Source organism: Lepus europaeus, chromosome 20 (assembly GCF_033115175.1).
Source record: "Lepus europaeus isolate LE1 chromosome 20, mLepTim1.pri, whole genome shotgun sequence".
Lineage (NCBI taxonomy): Eukaryota > Metazoa > Chordata > Mammalia > Lagomorpha > Leporidae > Lepus > Lepus europaeus.
The window spans coordinates 35,934,367-35,954,953 of NC_084846.1; the positions used below are offsets into that span (position 1 = coordinate 35,934,367).

Consider the following 20,587-nt stretch of genomic DNA (forward strand, 5'->3'; position numbering starts at 1 on the left):
CACCCATTTGGGATACTAGTGCTTATAGGCCAGGACATTAATCTGCTGTGCCACAGTGCCAGCTATGGAAGCCTTTAGAATCCAGAGTCTATCAGTATTTAGACAAGACCATTAGCAAAGTGGAAGTTCCTCCCTTCCGAGAAAAGTACATCCTTCTTTGATGGCCATTTCTTTCAATTGGGATCTCATTCATAGAGATCCTTCATGAGGAATATATATATATATATATATTTTTTTTTTTGCCACAGTGTCTTGGCTTTCCATGCCTGAAATGCTGTTGCTGGCTTTTCAGCCAGACCAGGAAGCCTTAAGAGCTGATTCTGAGGTCAGAGTGTTACTTAAAGCAATTGTCATTCTGAGTCTCCTGTGTAGAATGCTTCCCATTGGAACATTCACTACTTTTTAATTCTTTTTTTTTTTTGACAGGCAGAGTGGACAGTGAGAGAGAGAGAGAGAGACAGAGCGAAAGGTCTTCCTTTGCCATTGGTTCAGCCCGCAATGGCTGCTGTTGCTGGCGCGCTGCGGCCAGCACACTGCGCTGATCTGAAGCCAGGAGCCAGGTGCTTCTCTTGGTCTCCCATGTGGGTGCAGGGCCCAAGCACTTGGGCCATCCTCCACTGCACTCCCGGGCCACAGCAGAGAGCTGGACTGGAAGAGGAGCAACCGGGACAGAATCCGGTGCCCTGACTGGGACTAGAACCTGGTGTGCCGGCGCCGCAGGTGGAGAATTAGCCTATTGAGCCGCGGCGCTGGCCTAACGTATAGTCTTGCATGGCATACATAGTTTTAGCCAATGAGGGCCCCATACATGGGTATCATGGGAGTCCTATAATATTACAGTTCCTAGTGACAATACAACCATCTAAATGTGTGTCAACACATTCCATGATGTTTGCTCAACAATGTAATCACCTAAGGATGTATTTGTCAGAGCATATCCCTGTTGTTAATATAGTGTGTAACTATATTCAGGGGGATGTGCTGGTAGGTTATATTGACTCACTGTGACATTTTATTAAAGGGGTTCATGCATCTGTGGGTTTTGTTATCTGCAAGGGGTCCTTTTACCAATCCCCTATAAATACCGAGGGATGACTCAAATGACATTTCACATACTTTATAGCCTAGTCCCATTTTACCTCTAGGGATTTTTAAAGTTAACTGGTTCAAGTATGCTCTTATTTTTACTTACTAGATACATTTCTGCCTAAAATACTGATTTTTGCCCAATATTATATTTGCTCTTCTGGTAGTTAAAAAATGCTCCAGAGTGTGTGTTGCTTTATCAGGTTTCTAAGAATAGAATGTATTTTAAACATCTGCTCACTGACTGAATAATTCAATTAATTTATTCAACCATTCAATTTTTCATTTGGCAAACATTTTTCAAGAAGTTTCTCTGTGCCACACATTATATAAAGTCTTAAGAATGTGAAATCAAGCAAGACCTGTCTCTCTTCCTTTTGCCACTATGGGAGGCAGCAAGTCAATCCTGGGTTTCAGTCCATGGTGAGGCAAGCTGCAGATAGCGTTGCCTAGCATATTGAGAGGCACACTGGAAGGTTGGAGTGGGGGATCCTCTAAGGGAGAGCTGAATGGGGGGAGGCTCCCTGGAGAGCATACCTGCAAAAGCTTTTTTTTCTTACCTTCTGTCTGGTGCACACTTCCTAGGACCCTTTAGTAGCTCCTAATACATGTCTAAGTAAATAATAGGCTTAAACGATTAAAAAAATTATTTGAAAGAAGAGAGAATGAGTGAGATAGGTTAATCGATCAATCTTCCATCTGTTGGTTCATTCCCTAGATAGCCACAATAGCCAGGGCTGGACCAGGATGAAGCCAGGAGCCAGAAATTCCATCTAGGTCTCCCCATGGCTAGCAGGGACCCAAGAATTTGGACCATCTTCCGCTGCCTTCCCAGGCACATTACTGGGGAGTTAGGTTGGGAGCATAGCAGTGGGGACTGGATCCAGCACTTCCACATGCCAGCGTCACAAGGGGCAGCTCAGGCCGCTGCTCCACCATGCCAGCTCCTTTCATGAAGCTTTAAAAAGTGTATTTCTTGAGATTAGCCAGCTGGTTTAAAAGAATGTTGTGTTCTTCACCAGTTTTAGGCTCTGACCAAATTGAAATACTTGTGTCCTCTACAGATGATCAGTGCTTCTTGCTCCTGTTTTGCTCACGTCTCCTTAGGTCTGAAATGCTCTTCATTCCTTTCCTGCATAGGAAAATTATGTCTTTTTAATTCTTCTTTTTAATTCTTCCTTGATCTGGCTGTAGGCAACATTTCCTCCTCAATTCATAAAGTGGCTTATCAGTGCTTCCCTCAAGTACTGTTCAAGCTTACACTGGTAGTAGATATTTGCTTGTTTGGATTTTCCTTGACTGGGCATCACTGGTCCTTGATGCCAGGAGTTTTGTATTCCCTGAAGGGCCTAGCCTTGTGCCTTGCCAAAAGTAGATGGCCAATAAGGACTGGATGGAGTGAAAAGAGTGTAAAGAAAGCTTCTGTTTTGTTACTGGCATCTTTCAATGAAAATGATTGTCCCTGGCATAATTGAGAATGTTTTAGCTGTAGTGGACATGGATATAATAATGTTCTGTCTCCAGAGTTTCCATTTCTCCCAAAGTTCTCTGTGTGAAATATCAATGTTCCCAAATTGTCCTGTACCCTTTTGAGGTGACAGCTATGTTTCATTTAAAAATAAATGATTTCACAGGGTTTACTTTTGTGCTCTGTGACACCTCCATCCATATTTTAGTTACTTGCTGCTGTTTTTACGATGTGATATGGAAGAGCACTAAATTATACGCTTGGGGTTGACATTGGTGCTCCACAGGACCCATAAAGCATTTCGTGGCCACTGGGTCAGAAAGCAGCACTGTTGGACTGGACTTGCTCTATTTGTGATCAGCACCTTTCTGTTCTCACGTGCCACTCTTTTATAAAGTCTTCTAGCGTTGGGCCTGATTATTCTTTCAGCAGTCTCAACAAGATAATTTCATTCTTTAGCTTGTATCATTGAGTACTGAATGGTAAGAAAGACCCAAATGTTTCTTTAGTTCAGAATTTCCAAGACTACTTGTAATTATTTCGTTTTGGAAATAGATTTTCATGTATGTTATTGGTGCTAAGGAAAAATCATAAAATAGATACTCTTGTATGTTTGTCATCATCTGAATTTACTGTTAGTTGTGTTTAAATAATAAAACACTCTTCGGAGTTGTTTTCCAGGAAGAGAGTTGGTCTGGATTTGTAAATCAGGAGGCAGTTTTGGCTGCGTCTCCACCTGCTTTTTGATGCTAATGAGGCCCATGCAGGGGCTCACTTATTTCTCAGAGGAAATCTTAACTCTTTGTAGTTATATAAGGAGTTTTAAACAGCCCAAGGAGCTTTAGATTTTTGTAAAACCCTCTACTAGGTTGGTGTCTACGGGAAATAAACCGCTATGTAATTAATTGCCCAAGTGAGAGCGATAGCAGAAGCTCTGGGATGATTTTCTAGTCACCAGTGCGTGTGGTTTCTGCTACTATGAATTGGGGCTAGGAAAGCAATCATATTTGGGGGTCAGAATATGAGGTTTAATTGTTTGGTAGTTTTGGAGACCTTGGGATTTTGACAGTCTGGTATGGTACGAAGATCTATGCTGTGGGGTTTTTGGGTAGGTTTTACAACCTCACCTACCTTTTTGTCTCATTTCTCATAACTCATGGCTCACCACCATGCATCTCTCCTGAACTCTTGTCTTGGCTTTTCATATTTCTTTTACCACTACTTGCCTTCAGATGTGCTATTTGCTTGGCCTTAATGCCTTTCCTCTCTTTACCAGTATTATAAATGTTCACTCCTTGCTCAAAGCCTAGCTTACTCCTCCTGAATCTATACCAAAACCAAACCTCCTCCACTCCCACGAGCTTGTTTTTGCCACCGCATGCTTTGTGTGCCCACTTTGTATTAATTAGCACAGGTACTCTGAGTTATGCTTCGTTGTGTGTGTATGAATCTTCACATCTGCGTTGGGAGCTCCTCATGAGTACAGGTCATGTGGTTGATTTTTCCATTTTTAATGCTTGCACTAGGTCCCTGTTTTTATTTGTCAAATAAAATAATAATGGAAGTGCTTTAACAGTTGGTAGAGGTTTTATCCCAGTGTTGAATATTTGGGACATGTAGTTGTTGTAAGGTGTCCGGCGCATAACAGATCTCCCCAGGCAAACGAATCGATTAGTTCACAGGCTTTTATTGGGGTTCCGCTCCCGGGCGAGGCTCCCGGGTCCCAACAGAGCAACAGAGCGAGGGGGCCAGGGAAGTCGCGCGTCAGAGATTGGGAGAGCTCCTTTTATAGATTCAGGGCATGGGAGTTAAAGGTTGAGGCGGGTCTGATCCTCACTGGTTGACCTTTAGGCACCTGCAGGGACCTTGACAAGGACTTTCTTCCCCGGAAGTAGGCCTCTCTCCATTCCCGGAAATATAGGCCTTCCTTCCATGTGGATCCCAAGGCTACCAGTTGTAATTTTTCATTATGATAATTTTAGAATTCCTAAATTTAAGTTAATAGAGCTTAAACTATAGCTTTTTTTCTGTTTTATTTTAAAGATTTATTTTATTTAGTTGAAAGACAGAGTTAGAGAGGGGAGACATAGAGAGCTCTTTGATCTGCTAGTTCACTCCCCAAATGGCTGCAATGGCCAGGGCTGGGCCAGACTGAAGCCAGGAGCCAGGAGCTTCTTCCTTGTCTCCCATGTGGGTATAGAGGCCCAAGCACTTGGGCCATCCTCCGCTGCTTTCTCAGGTGCACTAGCAGAGAGCTGGATTGGAAGCAGAGCAGCTGGGGCTCCAAACAGCACCCATATGGGATGACATGCTGCAAGCAGTGGCTCCACTTGCTATGCCACAATGCAGCCCCTATAGCTTTTAACATCAAGGAAAAAGTGATTCATAATAGTTATATATTATGTACCTTTAAAGTTTAAAATAATTTACGCTTTAAATTGTAGAGACATTTATAATTTTTCTCTCTCATACAGATACCAAGTACTTGCTTTTGCAACGGATGCAGATAAAAGACAGGAGACTGAACAGCAAAAACTTGGTTCTGGAAAAAGACTAGTTGTAAGTTCGTTCGTTCATTCTTTCTTGTTATTTTTTAATTTTTTTTAAAGATTTATTTATTTATTTGAAAGTCAGAGTTACACAGAGAGAGAAGGAGAGGCAGAGAGAGAGAGAGAGAGAGAGAGAGAGAGAGAGAGGTCTTCCATCCGCTGGTTCACTCCCCAGATAGCTACAACAGCCGGAGCTGCACTGATCTGAAGCCAGGAGCTTCTTCCAGCCTTCCATGCGAGTGCAGGGGCCCAAGGACTTGGGCCGTCTTCTGCTGCTTTCCCGGGCTATAACAGAGAACTGGATCAGAAGTGGAGCAGCTGGGACTCGAACCGGCACCCATATGGGATGCTGGCACTGCATGCGATAGCTTTACCCGCTACGCCACAGCACTGGTCCCGTAAGTTCTCTTGGTTATATAAAGGTTTCAGTAATGCTTTATCTAGTCTCAGGTGTTTGTTAAAAATACGAATTCATGGGAAGAAAATTTTAAAAATATATGTTTTGGGGCAACCCTGTGGGTGCTGGTTTGTGTCCCAGATGCTCCTCTTTTGGTCAAGCTCTCTGCTATGGCCTGGTAAGGCAGTGGAGGATGGCCCGGGTTCTTGGAACCCTGTGTCTGCAACAGGTGCGTGGGGAAGACTCCTGGCTCCTGGCTCCTGGCTTCAGATCAGCACAGCTCCAGCCATTGTGGCCGTTTAGGGAGTGAACTGGTAAATGGAGAACCTTTCTCTCTGTCTCTCCCTCTCTCTCTGTGTGTCTCTGCTTCTCAAATGAATAAATAAAATCTTTAAAAAAAAAAATCTACTGGTTCATTCCCCAAATGGCCGCAATCGCTGGGACTAGGCTAAGCTGAAGCCAAGATTCAGGAACTCTATGTGGGTCTCCCATGTGAGTGGCAGGGGCCCACATATTTGGGCCAATATCTCTGCTTTCCCAGGTGCATTAGTCAGGAGCTGGATAGAAAGTGGAGCAGTCAGACTCTGTCACTCTGATATAATGCTGGCATCACAAGCAGCAGCTTAACCTCCTATGCTACAGTGCTAGCATCTGATTTAGGAAATTTTTCATTGTTAATTCTTTCAATATTCTGCTACTAATAGGCATGCAACCAAACATATAAGTAAAAAGTAAAAATTTGTAGCTCACAATGATGGAATTAGCTGAAAGACAAAAGTGGAAGTTTGATAATTTGAAAAGTAGTTTGAAGAAAACTTGTAAATGATGAATCTTCTGTTTAATGGAAATTGGGGAAGAGCTAATGATTGTGAAGTTTTTTTTTTTTTTTTTAAGATTTTATTTGTTTATCTAGGTACGTAGGTATAGATAGGTAGATAGAGATTTTCCATCTGTTGGTTCACTCCCCAAGTGGCTGCAGTGGTCAGGGCTGTGCCAGACAGAAGCTTCGAGCCTAGAACTAAGTCCAGCTCTCCCATGTGGATACCAGAGGTCCAAGTACTTAAGCCATTCTTCACTGCTTTCCCAGAATGGGGAGATGAGCAGCCAGGACATGAACTTGCGATTATATGGGATGTTGGCATGCGGGCAGCAACCTAACCCTCTATGCCACAATGCTGGCCCCAATTGTGAGTTTCTTATGCCGAGAATCTTCACAAACAGTAAGACAAAAAATAGAAGGGACTGAAAATGATGATGGAAATGGTGAAGTGAATTTGAGGACTCTCATGAAAGAAACAATGTAGAAATAATGTGGAATTTAGATTACTAATGGAATCAGAACATCAGAGAAAGCTATAGAATTTTATGTACAGTAAGGCCTTTGTGTCCCTGGTTCTGCATTGATGCTGAGAATTGTACTCTGTAGTTAAGCTTGTGATGAACATTACAGACATTTAAAAAAAAAATCTTTATTCTGTAAGGAATGGAATGGAAAACTATTTACATAGAATTTACATGGTATTAGGTATTATACATAATTTAGAGATAACAAGTATACAGGAAGATGTTTATATGTAAATACTACACCATTTTTTACAAGGGACCATGCATCTGTGGATTTTGATATTCTCAGGGGGTCTTTAAATCAGTCTTCCTCAGATACCAAGGAGTGACTGGATTCAGAAGCTAAGGGAGATGGTAGAAAGGAAGGTCAATATGCAGAGTCAAGACTGAGACAAAGGTATATTTTTCTCATTAGTGGTGAAAGGTGAAATCCAAAGCACAAAAATGTGACATATTTGACATAACGTGTAGTTTTGCATAGAATTTTGAAGACTGTGATAACAATGAAGCATAGACTTTGGAGCCAGATCTTGAGAGCTGTACTACCTGATTTATTTATATTTATTTGAAAGACAAATTGGCAAAGATATAAAGAGTATGAGGGAGAGAGATGGACAGACAGGTGGACAGACAGACAGAAACTGATATAGAAAGAGATCTCCCATCCACTGGTTCACTTCCAAAATGCCTGCAAGAGCTGGGGCTCTGCCAGTTCAAAGCAATGAGCCAGGACCTCAATCCAGGTGTCCCATGTGTGTGTGGCAAGGACCCAAGCTCTAAGCCATCACCTACTGCCTCCAATAGCACACATTAGCAGTGAGATGGAATTGGGAGTGAAGCAGGAATTGGAACCCAGGCACTATGATATAGGATATGGGCCCTCAAACTGCATCTTAACTGCTATACTCAAACCCATACTTATATTTCCTTTTTGAGAAAGTTTGTTAATTTTTCTAAATCTGAGTTTTCTCATTAGAAAAATGGTGATATTTTCTATTCTACAATCTTGTCACTAGAGAGATAGTATATATAAAGCAGGTGTTTTTCCAATATTAAATAATTGGGACATATATTTATTTTACATATACACATACATACATATACATAGATAAATCAAATGGCAGGGTGATGAAATTTATAATGATTAGGGTGCTCAGATTGTCCTTTGACCTTTTCCTCTATAGCAGTCTTCTTCCATTTGTCCCTTATAGTCTATGCTGTGGCCACAAGGAACTTCTCATTGTTGTGATTACTGCTGGGCTCTTCTTGATTCTATGCCTTATGCATATGGACTTAGTTCTAGGTTCGAAGCTTCTGTCTGGCACAGCCCTGACCACTGTCACTTGGCAGGACTGTGCAACCATGGAATAGTATTAAATTTATTGTAGAAGAGACAGATCTTAGCCACTGGGATGCTTTTCATAAGATAGTTGCATGAAGATCTTTAAGAACTGCTTATGTTACTCAGAGCTACTTTTTAATTTTTTTACTATTTGTCCATTTCTAATTTAAAATCATTTTAGTCAGAAAAATATTTTATATGACTTGCATTCTCTTAGATTTTTGAAATTTCTCTTATGTTCTAGAATACAGTCTTTTTTTGGTAAATGTTTGTTGTGCACCTAAAAAAAAAAAAAAAACATGTATTTTTTGAAGCTGTTGGGTGGCATATTCTTTTTTTTTTTTTTTGACAGAGTTAGTGTGAGAGAGAGATAGAGAGAAAGGTCTTCCTTCCGTTGGTTCACCCCCCCATATGGCTGCTACGGTCGGTGCACTGTGCCGATCCGAAGCCAAGAGCCAGGTGCTTCTTCCCGGTCTCCCATGCGGATGCAGGGCCCAAGCACTTGGGCCATCCTCCACTGCCCTCCCAGGCCACAGCAGAGAGCTGGACTGGAAGAGGAGCAACCGGGACTAGAACCCGGCGCCCATATAGGATGCCAGCGCTGCAGGCGGAGGATTAACCAAGTGAGCCATGGCGCCAACCCATAAGACATAATCTTAAATGTTTATGTACCTTCTAACAATTTCAAAATACTTGAAAGCAAAAAAAGCTGATAAATTTCCATGGATAAACAGACAAACCCACACTTTCATTCAGATATTTCAAAACCCTACTTTCAACAATTGATAGACACTCCAAATAACTAATAAGGATATGGAAGATTTGAACAGTACTATCATCCAGCTTACCCCAAATGACGTGTATAGAACCATGGCCGGTGCCACATCTCACTAGGCTAATCCCCCGCCTGCGGCGCTGGCACCCCGGGTTCTAGTCCCGGTTGGGGTGCCAGATTCTAGTCCCGGATGGGCGCAGTGCTGGCCATAGTGGCCATTTGGGGAGTGAACCAACGGAAGGAAGATCTTTCTCTCTGTCTCTCTCTCTCACTGTCTAACTCTGCCTGTGAAATTAAAAAAAATTAAAAAAAATTGTCTCATGATGAACTCATCCTCTTTTGTAATGAAATTATCTTTTTGTATGATTCTTTGCTCTGAAACCTACTTAATTCATTGTCACTATCCATGTAACTACTACATTTCTTTTGATTAGTGTTATTCTGGGAACTTTTGTTTTTTTACTTTTAACCCATTTGTGTTATCTACTTAAAATGCATATTTTTAAGAGTATATAGTTCTATTTTGCTTTTTAAAAATCCATTGTGATATACTCTACCTTTTTTTTTTAAATTAAACTTTTATTTAATGAATATAAATTTCCAAAGTACAGCTTATGGGTTACAATGGCTTCCCCCTCCCAAAACTTCCCTCCCACCTGCAACCCTCCCCTTTCCCGCTCCCTCTCCCCTTCCAATCACATCATGATTCATTTTCAATTCTCTTTATATACAGAAGATCAGTTTAGTATATATTAAGTAATGATTTCAACAGTTTGCCCCCATATAGCAACACAAAGTGAAAAAAAAATACTGTTGGAGACTAGTTATAGCATTATATAAGAGTGTACAGCACATTAAAGACAGAGATCCTACATAATATTTTTTTAAAAAAAATTAATTAATTTTCTATGCCATTTCCAATTTAACACCAGATATACTCTATCTTTTAATATTTTTAAGACCATTTGCATTTCTTGTGATCATTTCTATGGTTATGTTTTTGTCTGTTATCTGACCATTTGGTTTCTTTTTGTCCCATTTGTTCTTTGTTTCTCTTTCCTTGTTTTCCCATTTTATTTTGGATTTATTCAGTAATTTTTAAAATTTCATTTTATATTTGTTGGCTTATCAACTGTAACTCTGTTGTTTCTCTAGAGATTGCCTTTAACTTATCACAGTCTACTTTCCTATGGTATTGTCCTGCTTCATGTCCGGCATAAGAACCTTGCTTGCATTTGTCACCTTCCAGCCTTTATGTTATTGTCATGCATTTTATTTGTACATCTACTGTGAACCCCATATTCTGTTGTAATTATTTTTGTTTATATACTCAGTGTTTTTTTGAATGAGATTTAAATAATAAAAAAATCATGTTTGGGGGCTGTTGCTGTGGCCAGCAGGTAAAGCTGCTGCCTGCAGAGCTGGCATCCCACATGAGTGCCGGTTTGAGTCCTGGCTGCTCTACTTCCAATCCAGCTCTCTGCTATGGCCTGGGAAAGCAGAAGATGGCTCAAGTCCTTGGGCCCCTGTATCTACATGGGAGATCTGGAAGAACCTCCTGGCTCCTGGCTTTGGAACGCGCAGCTCCAACCCTTGAGGCTAATTGGGGAGTGAACCAGTGGATGGAAGACCTCTCTCTCTCTCTCTCTCTCTCTCTCTGCCTCTCCTTCTCTTTCTGTGTAACTCAGAGTTTAAAATAAATGAATAAATTTTTTAAAAAAATCATGTTTGTACCCATGTAGTTATAATTCCAGTACTCTTCTTTAATTTATGTATTTCTATCTTTCTATCTGGTATTATTTTCTTGCCTTCCTTTGAAGGACTTTCTTTCACATTTCTTTCAGTGTGGGTCTGCTTGTGATGAACTCTTTCAGTTTTCATATGTCTGAAAAACTATTTTTGTTTGTATTTGAAAATATTTTTGTTGCATATAGAATTTTAGTTTGAAAATTTTTTTCCCCTTTGGCACTTTAAGAGGTTGTGAGTGTTCTTACTTATATTTCTGATGAGACATCTGTTTTTATCCTTGTATTTATTCCTTTGTACACAGTGTATTTTCCCCTTGGCTATGTTTGAGATTTTTTTTTTCTATCACTTTTTTGAACTACTAAATTATGATGTATACTTTTCTTTCTTTTTGTGCTCAGGTTTTGTTGAGTTTCTTGCATGTATGAATTTGTAGATCTCATAAAATTTAAAAAATATTTGGCTACTAGTTCATCACATAATTTTTCTGCTCTCTTTCCCTCCTATCCTTTGGAAAATCCAGCTATAATACGTGTGTGTGTGTGTGTGTGTATGGAGAGAGAGGCTACTTGTTATCTCAGAGATCACAGATTTTTTTTATCACTTTATAAACTTTATTTTTCTTACTATTTAATTTGGCATAATGATTTTTGCTGTGTTTTCAAGACCATGGATCTTTTTAATCTACAGTGTCTAAGTTGGTATTAATTTCTATTTGATATTGTTTTCATCTCTACAAATTTAATTTGAGTATTTTTGTATCTTCCATGTCTCTCTTCATTCTTTGAAGATAGGGAATACAGTTAATAATACTTGCTTTGATGTCTTTGTTTTCTAACACCTGTGTCAGTTTTGGGTTAGTTGTAGTTGATTTGTTTATTCCCTCATTGTGTGTCACATTTTCCTTTTTTCTTTGCATGCTTAGTGATTAAAAGCTTTTCGTTAGATGCCATGTACAGTCCATTTGACTTAGTTGGAGCTGGATGTTTTTGTAGGCTTGCAAGTGTTGGTGGGTTTAGCCGTGGGACCAGTTAATTGGAAACAGTTTGATGTTTTTGAGTCTTTTTTTTTTTTTAAAGATCTATTTATTTTTATTTGAAAGTCAGAGTTATACACAGAGAAGAGAGGCAGAGAGAGAGAGAGAGAGAGAGAGAGAGAGGTCTTCCATCCTATGGTTCACTCACCAATTGGCCACAGCAGCCGGAGCTGCGCCGATCTGAAGCCAGGAGCCAGGAGGTTCTTCCGGGTCTCCTACGTGGGGGCAGGGGCCCAAGGACTTGGGCCATCTTCTACTGCTATCCCAGGACATAACAGAGAGCTGGATCAGAAGAGGAGCAGCCAGGACTAGAACTGGCACCCATATGGGATGCCAGCACTTCAGGCCAGGGCGTTAACCCACTGCGCCACAGCGCCGACCCTGTTTTTAAGTCTTGTTTTTAAGACTTGTTAGGTGGGGACAAAGCAGTGCTCATTTTTGGGCTACTGTTTTCCACACCTGAGGTAAGATCCTTCTGAGTACTCAGCTCAGTTCTAGCCTGGCTGGTAGGAATAGGGTTGTATCTTATGTCTGTTGTGAATGCTGGGCACTGTTACCTTTTATCCTTTTGGTTGGTTCTTTCCCTGGCCTTGGGTGCTTCCTTACATGAATTCACTAATTCATAAATATTTGAGGGGAGCTCTGTACACCTCCAGAGTTCTGTGTCTATGCAACTTTCTCCTCTTTGATATGCTGTCATGCGCATTTTTTTTTTTAAGATTTATTTATTTATTTTTTTTTTATTTTTATTTTTTTTTTATTTTTGACAGGCAGAGTGGACAGTGAGAGAGAGACAGAGAGAAAGGTCTTCCTTTGCCGTTGGTTCACCCTCTAATGGCCGCCGCGGTAGCGCGCTGCGGCCGGCGCACCGCGCAGTTCCGATGGCAGGAGCCAGGTGCCTCTCCTGGTCTCCCATGGGGTGCAGAGCCCAAACACTTGGGCCATCCTCCACTGCACTCCCTGGCCACGGCAGAGAGCTGGCCTGGAAGAGGGGCAACCGGGACAGGATCGGTGCCCCGACCGGGACTAGAACCCGGTGTGCCGGCGCCGCAAGGCGGAGGATTAGCCTGTTGAGCCACGGCGCCGGCCAAGATTTATTTATTTACTTGAGAGGCAGAGTTAGAGAGAGGGAGAGATACACAGAGAGAGGTCTTCCGACCACTAATTCACTCCCCAAATGGCTGCAATGGCCAGAGCTTGGTCAGTCTGAAGCCAGGAGCTTTTTCTGGGTCCCCCACTTGAGTGCAGGGGCCCAGGCACTTGGCCATCTTCCACTGCTTTTCCAGGCCATCAGCAAGAAGCTGGATCAGAAGTGGAACAGCTGGGACTCAAACTTTTGCCCATATTGGATGCTGGGGCCGCAGGCAGAGTGGCCACAGCGCCAGCCCCTTGTCATGTGCATTCTTAGCTGTCTGGTTTCTCTGGATTCTGAGTATCCATGTTCTCAATTCAGGGAGTATCCTGGGCTCTGCTTGGGTTTGTCTTCCCTGTCCCGTGGCCTGAAAATTCTCTCAAGCCTGGAGCAATCATATCGCTCACCTCATTTGTTTTCCATTTTTAAGAGATCACTGTTCTTTTTGTCCATGTCTTTGAAAATTGTTGTTTCATATATTTTGTCCATTTTGTGGTTGTTTCAGGTGGTGTGGTAAATCCTTTTCCTATTACTCCATTTTGGCTGGAAGTGGAGGAATTTTTTTTTTTATTGTTGTCCTTAGTAAACCATCTGTGTTTTATGAGACTTATTAATTCAGAATGTGATATAATTTCCCCAAGGAGAGGTCATAGGGAGTGACAGTAGCTAGTGAATTTAAAGTATTTAGTGGCCTCAGAAACTTGATTTGCCTGCCTACTCTGAATGAATCCTCATCTCCCAGAGTCAGGTCCGTATCAGTTTGATCTATAGACATTGACACAAATGCTAGACAGCTTGTATATTACAGTGTAATGAGAAATGTAACTGCCATGGGATGGACATTCCTGTCTGTTTCCAGCGGGATCTTTTCATATAGGTAAGATATACTTGAATCAAATGGTAATTGAATGATTGCTCAGTGTTGAATTGTAGTTTAGCTTAACATGGTCTGGTCTATCTACCTATGTTTACCATGGTCTCCCTCCTACAGATTATTATTATTATTATTATTATTATTATTATTTTTGACAGGCAGAGTGGATAGTGAGAGAGAGAGAGATAGAGAGAAAGGTCTTCCTTTGCCGTTGGTTCACCCTCCAATGGCTGCTGCGGCCAGCGCACCGCGCTGATCCGAAGCCAGGAGCCAGGTGCTTCTCCTGGTCTCCCATGCGGATGCAGGGACCAAGGATTTGGGCCATCCTCCACTGCCTTCTGGGTCATAGCAGAGAGCTGGCCTGGAAGAGGGGCAACCGGGACAGAATCCGGCGCCCCAACCAGGACTAGAACCCGGTGTGCGGGCGCCGCAAGGCGGAGGATTAGCCTGTTAAGCCACGGCGCCGGCCCAGATTATTATTTTTTAAAAAGGATTTATTTATTTGTTTGAAAGGCAGAGTGACAGAGTTGTCTCAGAGCTCACAGATTTTTTCACTTTGTAAAAATTATTTCTTCTGCTCTTTTACTGTACATATATATATATATATTTTGCTATGAATTCAAGATCTTGGATCTTTTTATCTGCAATGTCCACTTTGGTATTAGTTTCAATTTGGTATAGTTTTCATTTCTACAAATTCAATTTGAGGGAAGGGAGAAGATGAGGAAAAGAGAAGGAGAGGAAGAAGGATCTTCTATCCCCTGATTCATTCCCTTAATGATCTCAATAACCTGGGCTGGGCCAGACCAAAGCCAGGAGTCAGGAACTCCATCTTGGTATCCCATATGGGTGGCAAGGACTCAAGAACTTGGACCATCATCTGCTGCCTCCCACCTGTGTTAGCAGAGCGCTGGATCAGGTGTGGAATAGTTGAGACTTGAACCAGCACTCTGATAGAGGATGTGGGCATCACAAACAGTGATTAACCTGCCGTGCCACAGTGCCTGCCCTGCTACAGATTATTCTTACATACATACTGACAATATCTGCCTTTCTGACCAGTCCCATTTTGATTTCATATTTCATTTTAAAGATATTTTAATTCTTAAAGTAGATAAATACCTAAAATCATGTCTTAATGGCCAGAACTCCATTTGTATCACTTTAAAAAATTTGAATGTCAGAGACAGAGAGAAAAAGGGAAAACTCTGTCATCCACTGATTCACTTCCCAAATGCTTTTAATGGCCAAGTCAATTCAGGTCTCCCAAATGGATGAGAGAGACTCAGCCATCTGAGCCATTACCTTCTGCCTCCAAGAGTCTGTACTCTCTGGAAACTGGAATCAGCAGTGGTGATGAGCATCAAATCCAGGCACTCCAGTATGGGACTTGAAAGTCTTACCTGGTGCCTTTTTGTGAAGCTATCCCACTGACATAGCCATATACATTATATATTGGTCATCCAGTGTTTTTCAAAATGGTATATATATATTTTGCATATTTCTGATTTATACATATTAATGGCTTAGAGGACAGATTTGGAAGCTCTTACATAGCCACTTTGAATCCATTCCTTCATTATTCTAGGAAGAATTCATTGACCATTGAGTAGGTTCTAAAGATATGGAGTTGCTCTGGAATAGCTCTTGTATGTTAAGGATTCTGTTTCCAATACTGTCATTCTTTGGTGGCTGCTCTGTTCATGCTGATTGACATATTTGAAGTTGTTGGTTTATTTACAACAGTACTGGCTATAGGTCTTAATGATGATTAAAGTTGATTTTCAAAGCAAAAACATAGCCTTATTATGAAAGTTTTTCAGGGAAGCAGATAATTTTTATGAGTTTTTCTGAATCACTAAATAGATAACATCATCTAGTAAGAGATGGGCAAATCCTACTATAACCACAAACACACACACACACATACACACAGAAGAAAGGAAATGATTGGCCAACCTTTATATTTCTGCTTTGATGTAAAGTTATTTCTTACATACATTAGATGTATTAGATGACTGGAATGTCCTGTTTCTAGCAATTAGATTGATCTGGGGTTGTGCTTTTCAGGTGGATTGGACTCTAAATATTGGAGAGCAAGCCCTTGACATATGTATTGTCTCCTTCAATCAGACAGTATCTTCTGTTTTTGTTCTTGGTGAGAGAAACTTTTTTTGTCTTAAGGATAATGGACAAATTCGATTCATGAAGAAACTTGATTGTAGCCCAAGTTGCTTTCTCCCATATTGCTCAGGTGTGTATTAAGATTTTTTTTTTAATCTTTTCTATGTGTCAAGGCTATATTCTGTGCAACAGGAAAAGACACACTCATAGTATGTATTTTAAACATCTAGGAAGATAATTTTATACTGAATATGTAATGGAAATTTTAACTTTCAAAGTTTGAGGAGAAGTTTGATATGAAACACACATTTGGTTTTGTCAGTCGCTTTACTTTGTGCAGAGTGACTTGTAGAATTGGCCTCCAGCATACATTAATACTTTCCGTTATAAGCTGTTCAAGGTGCTTCCAATAGAACATCAGACTCTTTTATAAGCAGAATCATAATGTCTGTTGGAATCACTTATCTGTAATGCATGCCCAGTAAATCATTAGCTTAAATGCATTGCTTGTTAATGAAATTCATGCTTTCTGGATGAAATGCAAAAATGTTGGCTATTATCTGTAGTTTCCAAGTCCATAAGATGACTTGTTTCTTTTTAATATTAGTAACTTGAAGTTTAAAAATAATATTGTATTACTTAAAATCTTTATGTATTAAAGTCAAGATATTAGAATTAGTTTATTTTGTAAATCCTCTAGATGACATAAAATATTCTATTTCAAATGCCTGTTTTCTTAGTGTCTTCTTTCTGTGTCTTCCATCTACAGTATCTGAAGGAACAATAAATACTTTGATTGGAAACCATAATAGCATGTTACATATTTATCAGGATGTGACACTGAAGTGGGCCACTCAACTTCCCCACATTCCTGTAGCAGTAAGAGTGGGCTGTTTGCGGTAAGTAGTTTAATTTAACATAGTTTTATGAGAGGATATTAGTCAAGAAATTTTCTAGAGGTTTTATGAAATAATGGCAAGTAATTTTGCTAAAAAATGACAAGTGATATTGTGATGTAAATGTTAGTAATAGAAATAATGTGAAATATAACTTTTATTGGGAAGGAAGGATATAAAAGCCTTAATTAACACTATTAATCATTTTTATTTAGTATTTCTAGCAAATGTCTCTTGTGAATTAAAGATGAAAACTGTTTAGGAAATCAAGAAAGTAGTTTACCCAATAGATTATTTTTCTTAAAATAGAAAAAGATTTTTTTTCTAACATTTAATGGGTTTAAACTTGTTTCTGATCTTATAATATAAATTGCTGTAAAATTGCTAATGATCTTGTGTTTGAGTACCTTTTATTTTTTTTTTTAAAGACTTATTTATTTATTTGAGAGGCAGAGTTGGAGTGGGGGGCAGAGAAAAAGAAGAGAGAAAGGTCTTCCATGTGCTGGTTTGCTCTCCAAATGGCGGCAACGGTTGGAGCTGGGCTGCTCTGAAGCCAGGAGCCAGGAGCTTCTTCTGCAAGTGCTGCCAGTGGAGGCTTAGCCTACTACACCCCAGCACTGGCTGGCCCCTAACGGAGTACATTTTTCTTTTTTTTAAAAAAGATTTATTTATTTGAAAGGCAGAGTTACAGAGAGGCAGAGGGAGAGAGAGGAAGGAGTGGAAGGAGGGAGGGAGGGAGGGTGAGAGAGGGGTCTTCCATCTGCTGGTTCAGTTGCCAGATGGCCGAAATGGCTGGAGCTGGGCCGATCCGAAGCCAGGAAGCCAGGATCTTCTTCTGGGTCTCACACGTGGGTGCAGGGGCCCAAGGACTTGGGCCATCTTCTATTGCTTTCCCAGGTCATAGCAGTGAGTTTGATTGAAAGTGGAGCAGCCCGGACTTGAACCAGCACCCATATGGGATGCCTACCCTGCAGGTGGCAGCTTTACCTGCTACGCCACAGTGCTGCCCCCCAGAGTACATTTTAAGTAATGTTATTTTGCATCTAAAATGTAAAACAATATCCATATCTTAACATTAAATTTATAAAAAAATCAGAGAAATGAGACATTTGAGAGAGTGGTTATTCTAGATCATCAGTATAAAAGGTAAAATCCTGACAAACTTTTTACAATTTCAAACTGTTTAGGAATTAAAAATCTCAGTAAATGTATAGAACCATGACTTCCTATAAAGCTTTGTAACTTCCTAGATCTTTTCACCTCTGCTTACTTAGAATATTTTATTGCACATTTAAGAACCTTATGTAGAATTCTTCAATGACACCTATAGTATCTGATATATGTAATATTGTTCAAACTCAATGAGTGACATTTTTATTTGCATAACTGTTAACCTAAAGCTTAAATACTAGAAAAATGGAAGCTTTTGAAAACATTAAATATTTTTAAAAGAAGTTGCTTCTTTATGTTTTATGAGCAAAGATTATCGTATGCTTATACTTTGCTATGTACTTATATACAAATTATTGTATTCTGCTTATGAAGAATAATTCAAAATTTTGAGATTGGCTTCTGCAATGTCTACCAGATGGTCTTTTTAAGTTCTGTGGAACAGTCAGACTCACCATTTTGCATCAGATTGACTTAGAAGGATTTAGAACAGGAAAAACATCTTGCCAGCAGGGCAGCGTCAACTATTTCTCTTCTGGGAGAGTAATTCTTGCAGCAGTTCATGTATCTATCCAAGAGCTGCTCTCTTTGGCTTCTCAAGTGACAGCTCAGGTGCAAGAAGACAGATCCACACTGATTTGGGTAATGCGGCCTATCTTGGCTTATGATCTCGTGCTCCTCAGGAACCAAAAATCTTTAAATATTTAAAAGACACTGTAATTTTTTTATTTTTGGCATGGGAGAGTGATGGCTAGGAAGACTATTAAGAAATATTGTTGAAATCTTTCTCTTTGTTTTTTAAGATTTATTTTTTTATTTGAAAGTCAGAGTTACAGAGAGAGAGAGAGATATCTTTTTGCTAATAATTTCCTTGGCTGAAATTTGTTTATTTTTAAAGGAAATTGCTGATGTTTTAATGTTTCTTTTCAGTGAATAAGAAATACTGGATTTCGATCAAGTTGATATAATTATACTTTTTTTTTTTTTTTTTTTTTTTTTTTTACAACTCTGGTGTTTCTTCCCAATGAATTGACCATTACATTTCAGAAGTTCTGAAATGGTCAACAGACCATAGAAAGACATTTCTTTAGGCTCCTGCTTGAAACCAACAGCTTCAGCAAATTGCTGGTCTTGATTCGGGCCAAGATATAATTATACTTAACCACAGCATTTTGAGAAGATTCGATGCTTTATTCCCTCCCTCTCACGTCTATATCACAGCCCTAGTCCTCTCTGCCTTGTTCATTGCACACCAATTCTGTCTGTTTCTGTCTCCCTTTTCACAGTAAACTCATCCTGCTCAGATAGTGTTCTGTTAATTATTTTAGATTTTGTAAGTCGGACTATGAAGATGTGAAATCAGTATACAAGTTACAGAATTAGAAGAGCATGAATGTGAGAATGTTACTTATTTCTTACCTATTACTGCTTTCTTCTCATCACATGAAGTAGCTAGGGAAGCCTGGCTGAGCATTTTTCCTGTGCTGTGATCAGATTCCCAAATGGCAATTAAAGATCATCATTTATTGGTTGCATTATTATCTCTGGAGATATTATCAAATATACCTAAAAGTGGAAGTCTAATTGAATTCTAATTGAAATTCAACGTGAGGAGACACTTTCTAAATTTTAACTGGCAGCCCACAGATATAGCACTTTAAATTCTTACTGCAACTCATTTTTCAGTATAAATAATTTCATATATTATTTATATGGGATTTCTCTTCCTATGCTATGTCTATAGTAGTCGCTAGTCACTTATTTTAACTTTGCTATTTAGGTTTTTATTCTTTAGATATCCTTTTTTTTTTTTTTTGGACAGGCAGAGTGGACAGTGAGAGAGAGAGAGAGAGAGAGAGAAAGGTCTTCCTTTTTCCGTTGGTTCACCCCACAATGGCCGCTGTGGCCGGCGCTCTGTGGCTGGTGCATCGCGCTGATCCTAAGCCAGGAGCCAGGTGCTTCTCCTGGTCTCCCATGCAGGTGCAGGGCCCAAGGACTTGGGCCATCCTCCAATGCCCTCCCGGGCCACAGCAGAGAGCTGGACTGGAAGAGGAGCAACCAGGACAGAATCCGGCACCCCGACTGGGACTAGAACCCGGTGTGCCAGCGCCGCAGGCGGAGGATTAGCCTAGTGAGCCGCGGCGCCGGCCCTCTTTAGATCTCATTGATACAATATTCTTGACTGGTATATTTCTTGCATTTCTTCTCTCATTTTCAGCTGAAGTCATGTAAAGAAGTCTTCCCTCTCTGCCATAGTATATGCTGAATCTTATTGCATGTATAATTATGTTGGTGACTGCTGTTTGATTTCCCTAACTCCCCAACTACCTTTCCTACCTCTGTGTATCATACTGCAGCATCAGTCAGAATATTGAACATGTACTGTGTTTGGTAAATATGTAAAAGTCATCCTGATTTGTGTGTATATGTCAGGGGGAGGGTTGGGTAGAAAGAGCTTAAGAGAGCTTTCTGTTGAAAATTGTTTTTCAAATATGAAAAACAGACTTACAGGTATACAGGGAAGGATATTATTTCTTTGAAACCAAATTTATTGGAACATTTTTCATTTCAAAGTGACTTTTTCATTCACAGGGGTGGAGGAGGGAATGGCTCCTGGGAGTAAGGATAAAGCGAGGGTAACTTTAGTT

General features: G+C 40.1%; 1 protein-coding gene and 1 non-coding gene across 5 annotated transcripts in view; one reads left to right on the forward strand and one right to left on the reverse strand.

Moving 5' to 3' along the window:
* BBS9 (Bardet-Biedl syndrome 9) overlaps positions 1 to 20,587 on the forward strand; it is a 445,045-nt gene that overhangs the window by 111,251 nt on the left and 313,207 nt on the right. For all 4 annotated transcript variants that reach the window (XM_062178843.1, XM_062178842.1, XM_062178845.1 and 1 more), the window contains exons 7-9: positions 5,029 to 5,113; positions 15,820 to 16,003; positions 16,643 to 16,772. In XM_062178843.1, the coding sequence (XP_062034827.1) occupies positions 5,029 to 5,113; positions 15,820 to 16,003; positions 16,643 to 16,772 (399 nt within the window). The remainder of the gene's footprint in view (positions 1 to 5,028; positions 5,114 to 15,819; positions 16,004 to 16,642; positions 16,773 to 20,587) is intronic.
* Positions 18,949 to 19,084, reverse strand: LOC133750169 (small nucleolar RNA SNORA2/SNORA34 family). The gene has a single exon (XR_009864671.1). It is a non-coding gene; the product is annotated as a small nucleolar RNA SNORA2/SNORA34 family (small nucleolar RNA).